Source organism: Haemorhous mexicanus, chromosome 2, assembly GCF_027477595.1.
Source record: "Haemorhous mexicanus isolate bHaeMex1 chromosome 2, bHaeMex1.pri, whole genome shotgun sequence".
Lineage (NCBI taxonomy): Eukaryota > Metazoa > Chordata > Aves > Passeriformes > Fringillidae > Haemorhous > Haemorhous mexicanus.
This window is the reverse complement of record NC_082342.1, coordinates 91,884,667-91,898,422: the sequence shown is the minus strand read 5'-3', so window position 1 is coordinate 91,898,422 and position 13,756 is coordinate 91,884,667. Positions and strand designations below refer to the sequence as shown.

The following is a 13,756-nucleotide window of genomic DNA, read 5'->3' as shown; positions in this document are numbered from 1 at the left end:
AGCCATCTGTAAGTTGTTGTAATCAAGGTGGTGTTTGGATGCTGTCTCCAACCTGCTGTGCTGTGTTTCACAACAAACCCCTGTGTTTGAGAGCTGTGCTGGGCCCCTGGCATCTTCCCTCAGACCCATCAGAAGGCTGCTCTGCAGTCCTGTTCGAGTTAGCAGCATCAACAAGAAAACAAAAGATTTTCTGTTCATTTAGTGACTGTTGAGGCATTGTTCTTAGATATTAATAGCATCTAACATATCTTGTGTATTTTCAGCTCTCTCAAGTCCTGAATTAGAATCAGATAGCTGTTGGCCTTTTGGCTGCCTTGCCTGAGGCATACTAGGTAGCATCACGTGGGTAGCCAATGCAACATATGTTTTGCTAACTGGGAAGCTGGTTAGCAAGACAACATTAATCTTATTAACACATGGTGCACTTACATGACATTAATATATATTCCTACTTTACAGATTTACTCTGTCAGAGGAAAAACATTACATGAGCTAAGCAAAATAGGAATCAGCATACTTGTCACATTGTCCTGAAATAGCATGTTAACTTTGTTAGACATGTTGGCTTCCTTTATGAGGAGAATCAAACATAATAAACTGTGTAAACCTGAAAGGTGTGCTGTTCTGTAGAAATTCAGAATAAGAATTCTCTAGTTTATGTTGTAGTGTATTTAACTAGAATTCTGAAAATAAAAAAAAACCCCAATTATTATTCTAAATGTCTATGTTGGAGCTAAAGTTGTTAATTTCTAAAAATTAATTCTGTTGTGTAATGCAGTGATTTTATTCTCTCTCCAGCTACACTCTACTAGTCATACATACCCTGTTGTGCCACTATTCATTTATTCATGTTCTGTGGTTGTGATAGTGTCAAATCCATCAGAAAGAGGAATTGTTTCAGTAGTAGTTTCCCGACTTGGCTGATTAGCAGAGATCAGAAGAAGCAACCTAACTGTGGAAACCACTACAGCATATAGTTTTAACAGCTCTTTAGGGAGCTAGTTAATGAAAGAATCACTACAGAAACACAACCATGTGAAAAAAGGAGCATTTTCATACAACACTCAGAGGATATGTCATAAGTGGGAACATGTTCATAATTTCTATTTACTCACAGCTGTAATTACCATCTGCCTTAAGAGAACATCTAGTCTTTGTCAAAGTTCCTTAGATATTTCCTTTGTCACGTTTCAAGCCAAGAAGTCCTGTACAGACTAGATCCTGCCATGTGATTTCTTTTTTATTTTTCTGTAAGAATTTAATTATCTGTTCTCTGTGTGAAGAAAGCAGCAGCATTCCCAGAGACCTGAACCTCCCCAGCCTACTTGAACTGGCGTTCATCTGATTCATGCTTGTGCTTATTTTTGCCATCTGTCTGCAAAGCAGAGTTCTTCACTTTTAAATGCACGCTGGTTTATATGTTGCTCTCTAATTTTTAACTCTTAAAAAAGTATTTATCTTTTTTCTTTTTTCTCTAACTCCAGTGTCTATGAGCCAGATAGAAACGTGCTGCGAAGGAAGGAGTGGGAAAGGAGAAACCAGGAGGCCCAGCAGGACAATGGCGCGTTTAACGCGAGCTATTCCCTCTTCAGTGAACCCTACAAGGTAGATGCTTCCCAGCTGGGCGAATCTTTGTTTATTTATTTATTCCACAGTACAAAAATGTAGCCTGCAGAAGGCACTGTCCAGGTTTCATCATTCTCCCACCAGTGCTAGCTTCCCAAAATTCACGGAGAACATGCACGATTCCCTGAGAGTTGGATTTTATATATATTTATATTTATGTATGTGTATAAAGCTTTTTCTAGTCTTTAGCAGCACACAAGAGTGAAATAAACTAGAAACATCCCAGCAATATTTGAGATGGAATTAAAATTAGGAGGTGAAGGTAAAAGTATCCTGTTTTTGCAATCCTTAGAAGAAAACAATTGTGTAAGACTGGTGTGTGAAGGTCAAGCACTACTGTAAACATTGTGCCCTGGCCAGGGTTATTGTACTGAAATATCTTTTTTTTCCCTATAAGAATTACCATGATAATAAGAAAATTTGTCTGCTATACATGTTTTTCCTCCACCAAAGGCAGAAGTAGCTTAGGGGTCTCAACTCCCTGTGTTGATCCTCATGGTAACACCAGTTTGATGAGGCACAGCTGTCTTTCATCACTCCCCATTAGAAGGTCAAGCAGGGCCTTTTACACTCTGCAGAAGCTTGAAAATGGTGAACAGGACCAGAGAGCAGTGTCCCATAATCTCCCTCAATTTACCCAATGACCCCAGGTATGTATCAAACCATCATCATGTATTTTCTGCTGTGCCTTTCCACAAATGTCCAGGTTACTTTCACAGCTGCCACATTGTGAAGCCTTTCCCTCCATGCAGCATCACTTGCCCTTGATGCTTAGGGTGCTTTAGTGCCTCTTTCCAGGAGACCCTTTTTGGAAGCTGGCACCTGGCTTCTGCTTTGACTTCCATGCTTGCGTTTTAATTCTTGTGCTCCAGGGTCAGCTTTTAGCTTGCTCTTCTTCCAGATTGTTGCTTGTATTTAGTCCCTAATAAAAAAGAAAGATCTACCACTTTCAAACCATGTCCCTTGAAGGAACACAGCTCTGTCTGCCTTGAAGCTGACCTCCAGCTGCCCGGATTTCAGATTCATTACAAAGGCATTTAGAAACCATGTCAAATGTCTTGAACTCCTCAATGACCTACTTGAAAATGTCTACCGTGAGACCAGTCAAGGGCTAATCCATGGAAGAAAGCCTGGAAAGCGTAAGTCAGCTGTGTCTTGGCATTTCTTGAGGGCTGTGCTGCAGTGATGACTTAATGATTTTCCATTTGGTTCAGTCAAACAGACCACACACAAAAAGGACCTGGCCTTTTGCAGTGTCCCCAGTACTGTTTAGTCTGTGGTGCCTCAAGTTGGTGCTACTGAAGCTCAAATCACTAATAAACTTTGAATATAACTTCTGTTCCGATGTACTGACTGTCATGACACAGACCTGATGTGCCATGGACACACCAGCAGTTTCTGATGCCAGAAGGCACCTCTGTGCAACCACAGTAAAATTCCATCAGCTTTAATAGGAGTGGATGAAAAATCACTGCCATCTCTAGAAGCAGAGGATACTGAGTGGATAATCCTATGAGGCAAGCAGAATAATGGCTCCATTCCTGCTTCTTACCTTTAAACACTGTGTCCCTATTTTGAACAAATGTATAAAGAGGGTGCTGCAGAAATACATCCTACAGCTAACTTTTTCAAGGAGACTTGGGGAAAGGCAAAGCCCAGGACAGTAGTATACCTCACAGCTATGTTGGTGTGGCAGAGTTGCTTGGGGTGATCAGTCATTCTGATAGTATTGGACATCATAACTTCTGTCAGTGGCATACTCTGAATGCCATGTATACACTGGCAATGGACCATTGGGCTCTCTGAACTAAGCCAAGCATTTGTGAACCTTCGGTGCAGGGAGAAAGAGCTGTGGCTTTTTGATCTTACTGTGGAGAGAGCCTAACTGCAAAAGAGGAAACCTTTCTGCAGAAGCAAAACTGAAACCCACTTGTACTCCCTTTAAAGATCATGTTCACCTCTTAGGGATTTCCAGAGGGGAATGAAGTTATAGCAGACATTCACTGCAAGCTCTGATTAAATTCATTATTCCTCTGCACAGCTTGAGAAACATGAGCTAAAGTCAAAGGATGTGCTATTCAGAAGACCATATCTGAAAATCAAAGGCGGGCTGGAAATCTCCTAAATCTTATGCCCTCTCTCACCTTGACATGTATCACTACTCCTGTAACATCAAATTTTCTCAAAAATCCTGACTCTTCAGGTTGCCCCTTATCCTGTTCAAAGTATCCATAGCAACCCTCTATGAAGGATTACAGGAAATCCAGTATCTTTTACATAAAATCTCTTTTACACGGGAATGAAAAAGTAGGAAATTAGTTCTGGATATTTTCTGGACAGAACACCTTGCCCCATTAACTATGTAAGTATTTTTAGTGAAGAAAAAAATTCTGCTGGCCTTCCATGCCGCCATAAGGCTTATTTTTAGAAGTGTTATATGTTGCCATCTTCAAATGCTTGGATTTGTCTTGCATTGCAGAAGAATATCAGAGCACTGTAAGTTAGACATGTTTGCACAGAATGCTTTTCCTACTTACCCATTTTGTGACCATGTTTTCCCTGTGGGAATGCTTAAATAAGGCCAGCAATATTTCAGAGAAGATAATAGGACAAACTAAAGCTCGTAACAAGTTACCTCAGATCCCACCATGTTCCCAGGAGGATGTAGGTGAACTCTCCTGTATGAGATCAGCTCAACACAGAATCTCACCTGAAACTGTCCCCAGTGCATCTTGAAGGAATAAACAGCACAGACCAGTTGTCAGCATATGCCATGATACCAGTTCCCTGCAGTTATTCTTGTGGTTATCTGGGATCTCTCAGTACAAGATGTCTGCGTGTGACCTTCACATCACATCCATGTAGAAGACAACCCAGTGACTTTTCTGAGCTGTTGATAGCCTACAGATAACCTGCAATTAGGCTTTTGTTTCCTTTCCATCCACAGAGTGGCCATCATAAAAAAAACAGACCTAGGGAAGTTGGACTTGTTAGGGGCAAAACCTGCACACAAATTTGTTTATGTTCATGGAGCTAGAGGCAGATGAGTGGAGAGCTGTCCTCACAGGATGTCTGCACTGTGGGAGACTTGTGGGTGCCAGGAGCCCCATTCCATTTGGTGGTCATTGTTGCCATGCTCCTGGTGGGGGAAGAAACCTCACATACACTCTGGCTGAATAATAATAATAATGAGTACAGGCCCAACAGCAGATTTCCCACCATAGAGGGAAGCTGAAAAAATGCTTCTCTACAACGTATCTACACAAGCTGGAAGATCCAGTGAAGCATAAAGAGATGCAGTGGGTAAAAGGAAAGTTTTCTATGCATCCTAGAACACAATTCTGCTGGTCAAGGAGATGCCCAAGTGTAGAAGTTATTTAATTGACTTCAGGAGACATGTGAGGTACCTCCAACCTTCTTTCTTTTCAGATGTGTGTGATGCTTCCCACATCTTTCGCCTCATTAATAGATTCTTGTTCTATAGGACATTGATGTTACTCCTGTTAAGTGAAAGAACACCCTTTTTTAAAGTGACTTGCTATCTGTGAGTCAGTCCTTCAAAATTTTCCATAGAGGGTTATTATCTTTGTAACAGCAACAGCCTCATGTGTAGAGGGAAGATCAGGCTGTAGTGGTTGAACCTTGAGCCATCTTACTCCAAGTTTCCAATGCAATGTTTCAGATGTGAGACTTTGGTGTTCTTCCCTTCCTATCCCCCTTCAGTATATACTACTGATATATATATTTAGCTCTGTTAGCATATTAACAAAAACATATCGGTGTAATGCATTTTACAGGTACAAGGTAGTGTCCTTGAAATTTGAGGAGAAAAGTTTGAAGCAAAACAGGACTGGTTCTACTGTTAGACATAAGAATGCTTCCACTCTAGACCTCTAAAAGTTTGCATGTGGCAAGCACAACACTCATTTACTGTGTGTTTTTGCCTGGGTTCAGGTTTTCTACTAGGAAACCCTAAAAATAAAAGATTCAAAACTGGGGAGTTTCCCTTGAATACCTTCCCTTCCATACCCCCCAGTTTTCCAGAGTAACTGATTTGGTTGCTACATCTTTTGTGTTTTTAAAGGAGCTTTAAGAGGATCTTCTCCACTTCCTTAACTCCCTTCTTTCTCCTTATTTCTGTTTTCCTCTAAAACAGAGGGTCTTCAGATGAAAGCTTGGCCTTCTGAAACCAATAGGGGTTTTCCCATTCAGACTCCATGTCTGGAAGAGAGAAAGGAGAACTCCACTGCCTCATTACTGTCTTCCTCTGAAAACGTAAAGCAAAGGATATCACACGCCTGAATCTTGGCAGGGTTCAAAAAATCTCTGCTGTAAAAATGCTAATGATATACCCTTTTGCTTACAGTGGCTTTTTAAAGCAAGAATTTTCAATATTTGCCAGTATGTTTTGTTTGCTTGTTTTATTTCTTTGTGAAGCTTCTGCCTTTTCAGTCAGGAAGTAAATGGATCATTTTTAAGACAATAATTAATCTTGAAGGGGAGGAAGGGTGGCTGTATTCCCCTGCTATGCACAGCAAGCACTGAGAAATGTGAAGAATTTGGCAAGGGTTCTGTTCACCTTTTTTTTTTTTTTATTATTTTTTACAAGAGGAGAGTGCCCTGGAATGAGCACCCTGTCAGAGCATTTTTAAAGAAGGGACATAATCTGTACCTTTCTCATTTCCCACAAGCTGTTTTCAAGTCACCTCGGAGCATTTGGCTGGCTTAGACTGACAAATTCATTCAGCGTTTGCATGGGATGTTGTGTGGCTTCCCAGATGGTTATGAAAACTTAGGCAGGCAGAGGAAGAAATTGGGAATGCAGTGTTTTCATTCATGACTGAAAAAGAGCTTGCATTGGGCTACAGGAAAAGTTTTATCATGGTCAGATTTAATCCAAACCATTCTGTGCAGTTGCAATAATAAATTTTCCAGTTTCCAGGTAATATACTTTAACTACAGCATGATATCTGTGATAGATTTCTTTTTTTATATACTCTAAGGCCCTTTATAGCTTTTCCAGTTCAGGGTAGATTTAAGATGTTGACAAGTGTCTTCAGAGACAATAAGGATTTTCGATTTCATCCCTCAACGCTGCTGCTGAATAAGGCAGTCTTACTTCAGTAAGGATTTCAGCAGAAGCATGCAGGGAATTTTGTTTTTCTTATGTTGACTGTAGCAGAACACTCGATTTTTGTTTTGCAGACTAACAAGGGGGATGAGCTTTCCAATCGCATCCAGAATACTTTGGGCAACTATGATGAAATGAAAGACTTGTTAACTGACCGGTCAAACCAGAGCCATCTTGTTGGGGTTCCAAAACCTGGGGTTCCTCAGACATCTCTCCCCAAGGCTGATGAACATCTTATCGCAGACTCGAGACCACCACCTCCTCCTCCTATTTCCAGCACTACTTCTTCCACACCAGCATCCCTAGCTGCCCAGCAGAGCAAAAGTAACACAATGGGCTGGCAGAAGGCTGGACATAATGCCACTTCAGATGGCCAGCAGAGAGCAAGCAAACACGGACACCGGTCCCTGGAGTCACACAAGGGTGACTTCAAACTGGCGAGCCAAAAATCCAATTTGGAGAAACTAAAACACTATGCACCGAGTCCCACCTCCTCCTCTTCCTCCTCCTCTTCCTCCTCTTCCTCCTCCACCTCCTCTTCCTCTTCCTCATCTTCCTCCTCCTCCAATCCTGCCCAGCAGAGCTCGCTGAGGGCCACATTAGGAGACAACACCAACAGAGTCCAGCAGCCAGCCAAGCTCAGTTGTAGCTCAGAAGGAGGAACCAAAGTCCAAGAGAGGCCAGCAAAGCATGGTGGGGGGCACTGCGTCCAAAACTTCCCACCCTCTCTTGCTTCAAAGCCCAGTCTGGGTCAGCAGAAGCCTACAGCTTATGTAAGGCCAATGGACGGTCAGGACCAGGCTCCGGATGAGTCTCCAAAGCTGAAGTTACCAGCAGAGACAACCAAGTCATATCGGGGAGTGCCTTCCAGCAAGCCTGATTCGGCCAGGGCCAAGTCAAAGATCAACAAGTTCAGCATTCCTAAGCAAGAAGAAGTAAGTGTTTTCAAATTTCTTATAACATACCCTCACAGACGGAGGGATGGATGGATGGATGGATGGATGGATGGATGGATGGATGGATGGATGGATGGATGGATGGATGGATGGATGGATGGATGATGTCTTATTGCACCTGTCTCTTTACATATTTTTAACATATTGGTTTGCATGTTGATATTTTTGGTGACATTGATATAGTATATTGCAAATAGCAGCCTCACAGTAATTTAAAAGTATCTCAACAGCAAAATGCTCATTGTCTTCAGGACCAAAACACTTCCTACAATGGCACATTTTCTAGTAATATATATTATTTCACTGACTCTTTCCAGAGTGCTCATTTATAAAACCTGGATTTTTTTTTTTGGCAGGTGTATTGCTTCTTGCTGTTCATATTTCATTGATTTCTTTCTCTTTGGCAAAGATTAAATGAAGTGAATGTGACCAGAAATAGTTCTGCCATCCTCAATGTCAAAGTAGTTTCACAATCTAAATAAATTACGCAATATGAAATCTGTGGAATAGATGAGAATAGAGCAATGAGACTCTCCTTTTAATATTATCTGTTTGTGTTTGAAGCCAGTTTATGAGAAGACTGAGGTTTCCTTCTTGAAGAATTTCCATCTATAGAAACCTGTTGTAGTGGGTTGACCCAATATGCTACAAGTATGAGAACGTGTCTGAAAAAGCTTTTAGACAATATTTATTTATCAGCAATAAAATACATCTGCTTGGGCTTACTGTATATTCATTTATTTCACATTCCTTTTATGCCAGGAGGACACTTTGCTTTACCACTTTGACTGTGATTATCTGTTTTTTGGCTATTTGGTCTTTTTTGTTGGGAAGGAAGTGATTTGTTTTGGCAGAATAAAGGGTGATTTTTTTATTCAAGGGTGTGTTCAAAGGCCTGTATGCCAATACAAAGATGGTCACATCATCCTCTTGTGAAAACTGATAGATCTCCCATGAATTCAGCAATTTATAGTATTTATAGGACTATAGGACTCTGACTGAATCACTGTGACTTTCTCAGAGAACAGGCAATGATTGTTTACTCTTTTTTGATAGCTGTGGTGGGTCTTGAGATGTTTTAAATCTTAAAATTTTGTTTCTGGCATTGTTAAAGGAGAGGAAAAATCTAATTTTTGGTGGAGTTCTCTGGCCTCTTAATGCCTGCTTTTCAGAAATGGAGTTGACTCTTGTATTCCCCTTGGGTTTGGTTTGGGAAAGAAATCTCTCTGGAAGCAATTATTTCTGTGATTTTTCTCTAAGTGAAAGTTCCATCAGTTCCAAACAACTTGTAGGTGATATGTTGTTCCTGAAAAGGGGTTGTTTTAGGCTCTTAAGCTAGATCTTATAAGCAAATTTACATTCACAAAGTGCTGTAATTGTGCAGATAGATCAGGTAACGGCAGATAGTAATATCCATTTAGCTGTTATTACCCCTTTCAGACTTGTGCTTCTATCTGCAAGTGGGAAGCGTTGTTAGAATTAAAGATGCCTGTGGCAATTATCTGACTCTTTCAAATTTCCCCCCTTTACATGTATGCAATACTCTAAGGACTAGTATGGAAAGGAGTTCTGATAGGCAATCATTTGTTTGTCTGAAACTCAGGATTTACCATTTGCATTCCAAATTCGTCTACCTCCGGAAAGAAAGATTTAATTTGTTGTATGTAATCCATGCTGCTGCATAAGCATAAGTTTATACTGCAGTTTCTAGATGGGAAGGCATAGCTGAGACCACTTTAAACTAGCTTGTTTAGATACTGATGGCAATGTAGAGTATAGTGGAAGAGAGTGGACTGCAGGTTACCTATTAAATATTCACCAGTTTCTCACAGATTTTATGTGATGCTGAGTTAATAAAACAGTATTTCATAACAGAATATAAACATTCAACTGAAGTTGAAGGAAGTGGACTAAAAGCAGTGTCTGGTGGTTTAAAAAAGATTTATATGAAAATTTTGGACAAATTTCTAAGAAGAAAAATAGTAGGTACTATGGGTATTGGGGTTTGAAACTGGAGCTAATGAAAGACAATGTTTAGATCTGAAAAATCAGTGAAAGACAACAGACCAGCTATTTTTCATTTATCCTGATATTTTCTTTGTTCTAACTTTTTCCATCCCAAGTGGCAGAAGCTGAAACTTGGAACCCACTGGTATTGCTACAGGGAGAAATATTGACCAAGACTGAAAGTTTTTTATTCAGTGTTGCCTAATCTACCCGCTCTTTGATTTTCAGTTGGACTTCTTTTAATTTCAAAATGTTTTTCCATTCCTATTATTTGTATCATAAATCTTCTAGTAGAGTTGTGTAAGAATTCCCATCCTTTTTAAAAATTTCTGCTATTAAACTCATAAATTTTCTCTTTACATCAAATGTGTGCCATCCTCTCAGGGCCAGAAGTTTTAAGCTGCATGCAGCACAAAAGCTGCCATGGTCCTGTGAATGTTTGCAGGCAAAATGTTGTTCAGAGCGAGGCTAAAGGTGTTGGCCAGGACAGACCTAGTATGCCCATTGGCTGTGGGAAGAAGAGAGATGTCATGCAGGATGACTGTGAGGGAAAGCAGGCTGACAAGGAGGCTACAGCAGTGCCTGGAAGCTACGTGGAAACAGAAATGAGAGTGGCAGAAAGCTGTTTAAGATCAGCCAGGAAAGAAAGAGAGGGGTAGAGGGCTTGAGGTAGAGTATCTGAGGTGCTGGTAGTGAAATGAAGCTCTGTGTCTGCTGAAACAAAAGGTGTGTGGCTGAGGAGGGCTGGGCAGGGCAGTCACTGTGCTCTAGGGTTCGTGTAGGCAGTGCTGGGAGGCCATCTGGCTCTGGGCAGCTTGCTGTCCACCAGAACCCCCAGGTCCTTTGCTGAAGAGCTCATGTCCAGCCAGTTAGCTCCCAGCCTGTATTGTTGCTGAGGTTATCCCTCCCCTTACTCAGTATTTCCCCTTGCCAGAGGGGAACAAATTCTGGAGCCCCAGCTCAAGAAGGATGTGGATGTGCTGGAGCAAGCCCAGAGGAGGGACGCTGAGCTGCCCAGAGGGCTGGAGCACCTCTCCTGTGAAGGCAGGCTGCGGGAGTTGGGGTGTCAGCCTGGAGAAGGGAGGATTCCAGTGAGACCTTATGGCACCAGGACCTAAAGAGAGCTGCAGGAAAGCTGGGGAGGGACATTTTACAGGGGCTTGTAGTTGTAGGACAAGAGCTGAATGACTTGAAGCTGAAAGTGGGTGGGTTCAGATTAGACATTAGGAAGAAATTCTTTATTCTGATAGTGGTGAAACACTAGAAAGGGTTGCCCAGAGAAGCTGTGGATGCCCCATCTCTGGAAGTGTTCAAGGCCAGGTTGGATGGGGCATTGAGCATCGTGGTCTAGTGGAAGGTGTCCCTGCCTACGGTACTGGGGTTGAAGTTAGATTATCTTTAACATCCATTCAAACCCAAACCATTCTGTGGTACCTGTGCACTTCCATTTGTGTTCACCAGTTTGAAAGAACCATCAGTGGAAAAATAAACACATAATGAAACAAAGTTAAGCTTCCCTGTCAGGACTGGAGAATAAGCAGCAGTGCCACACAAAGTGTGTGTGTGTGTGTGTATGTGTGTGTGTGTGATCAGCAGGATACAAAACCCTCTTCTGTATATTCCACGAGGTTTTCAGAGAAACAGGGCACAGAGCTGGCTGCAGTACAATTATTATTCACTTGAAACAAGATCTCTTGAATACGAATTATAGACCATTATTTTTCAATACATGGAAAAGGTTGATTTTTAATGCAGTTCAATAACTCATTTTATATTTTTAATCAGTTTTGGAAAGTCTTCAACAGACTTGACACAGAATGAAGCTTATAAATTTTTTAAATTGTTTTAATGAGAATAATTTGGATAGACCTGTGTGTAGAAAGGTAGCATTTACTCATTTGGGAATTTAATCTTTAGTAGCCAGGTTCATCAGTGTTAACTAGAATCCATACCCAACCTCTTGGTCATTCCAAAATTACCATACTGCTCTGTAGAAATGATAGCTCGTCATCTCAAGTGCTGGTATTTCACAGTTTGAACTACTTAGAAGTTATATTGCTGTAGGTAAAATCCCACTGTATTGGATAAAAGGAAAGAAAGATTTGATACCAGGGTATAGAGGAAAAAAGGCAGGGAAATCAAGTGCCTCTCTTTTCTAAAATGTTCTTGAGTGAAACAATAAGAAAAACATAGGGTGGCAAATCATGTTCTTTATATCCAAGTTCTGTTTTTGAATTTCATCTCATAGGGCTGCATGCTGCTTTTTATTACATTGAAGAAGCCTTATCTATTGTCCTTTGCTTACTTCTCTTAAGGGTTATGGAGCAAAGAAATAAAGGTTGTATTCAAGAATGACTATGAGTCTAATGGTAAAAAGGAAGATTTGCTTTTGTTAAATTTGGAAACACATTTATGTGAAATGTAGGTAAGGTCATCATGAGGACATATTCTTTCTTATTCACTTCACGGAGTACTTACACAACTTCTGCAGCAGAAATAATGCACCCTAGATTAAAGGTTGAGTTTGGGGTTGTTTTTTGTTTTTCCTTTTTTTTGTTTTTTTTTTTTTTTTAAATTTTTTTATTTTTTTATTTTTGCCCTGTTCTTACTCAGGCAAATTCCTATTTGCCTGGGTAAGATACTCTCTGCAGTCACTCTCCTTTGAGTGGCTATATATAGCTATCAGCATCTGGCACACACTCTAGCAAGTGTCCTTTGAATCTGCAATCTCTTTTTTGCCTATCAGCTCTATCCCCACATATTAATAGAAAGCAAAAACACCCCATAACTCTTTCCTGTGTCTGAAAAAACTACAATTTGGCCTCAATGTTGATAATTTGGTCAAAATGAGTCTTTTTGAAGAAGATGCATGCATAATAAGCAGTTCCCTCCCAGTTTAAAACTGAAGATGCAAGTTCATGTGCTGCTACATTTCATTTGAGAACAGAAGGTCCAGTGAAAACTAAATAGGGAATATAGTCATTATCAGTTCATGCTTCATCTGGAAATCCCACATATCTGGGTCTGTAGGAGAGTAGAGGGGAAACAGTATCTCATGAGGAAGGAAAAGGGTTTGGAGGAGATCTGAGTAAGTGCTTTTCCTCAGAGGTACAACACCACATCCCCCTGGCTGCAGTGGAGCCTGTTGAAGTGTTGCAGGACTAAGAGTAGAATTCAGGTCTTTCTTCTCTACATCCCAGGCTGTTTAATTCTGGCCCAGAAAGGAAGAAATGAAAATAAAAGCACAGTCAAAGATGCTTTTAGATGAAAAGGCAGGGAGAGATTGAATGCATTAGTGAAAGGGTCCAGACTTCTTCCGGCACCGTTTCAGGATGCGCCCGAAGAGGCTGGAGCCATAAGCACAGAATTAAGTGTGTTGATACTCCTCTACCATTTATTGACTTCATTGAAGAATTGCAGTGCTTGAGAAGCCAGTTAGCAATCACAGCACTTGAGTACTTGTGAGCATGAGGCAGTTGTAGATGTTTTCTTTCCCAGATGTTCACGCTGCATTTACAAGGAGACACAGATCAATTCATCCCTGTAATGGTAGCACTGACCTTCCCCACAAATAAAGAATGTTTTCCCACGTTAAACAGGAAGAACTGCACAACAAGAGCAGTGTGGTGCAGAGATCCCTGCTAGTGGTGAGTTACTCAGGACCTTCAAGTGTGTCTGTGGGAGGGCTGTGTGTTACTGCCTGTATTTTTGTAGCAGAGTTCAACAGAGTAGGACTGTAAAGAAAGAGTGTATTAAATAGAGTGGTATTGGAAACGCTCTTAACGAACACAGTGGAGACCACAATGTGAAAGGGTTTTTTCTATTTGTACAGTTTTAAAATCATGACACAAGCCTTTTCCTTTCTCACCTTCTGCAGTCTCCAAGGCACACAACAACTGTGTGTGAGGGCAGCTTCAGTGAACACAGTGGGCCTAATCTCTCTGGTTATTCTTCCAAGACAGCTCTTGTAGAATGGAAATGCTATTTAGACACCTCTGCACCTCTGCTTTACTTTCAGAGCTCCCTACATTGACTG

At 40.9% G+C, this 13,756-nt stretch overlaps 1 protein-coding gene across 1 annotated transcript in view; it reads left to right on the top strand.

Moving 5' to 3' along the window:
• Positions 1-558: 558 nt before the first annotated feature.
• Positions 559-13,756, top strand: part of AFF3 (ALF transcription elongation factor 3) — a 277,772-nt gene continuing 264,574 nt past the window's right edge. Inside the window, exons 1-3 of the mRNA XM_059840318.1 lie at positions 559-614; positions 1,485-1,605; positions 6,832-7,692. Coding sequence (XP_059696301.1) covers positions 559-614; positions 1,485-1,605; positions 6,832-7,692 — 1,038 coding nt within the window. The remainder of the gene's footprint in view (positions 615-1,484; positions 1,606-6,831; positions 7,693-13,756) is intronic.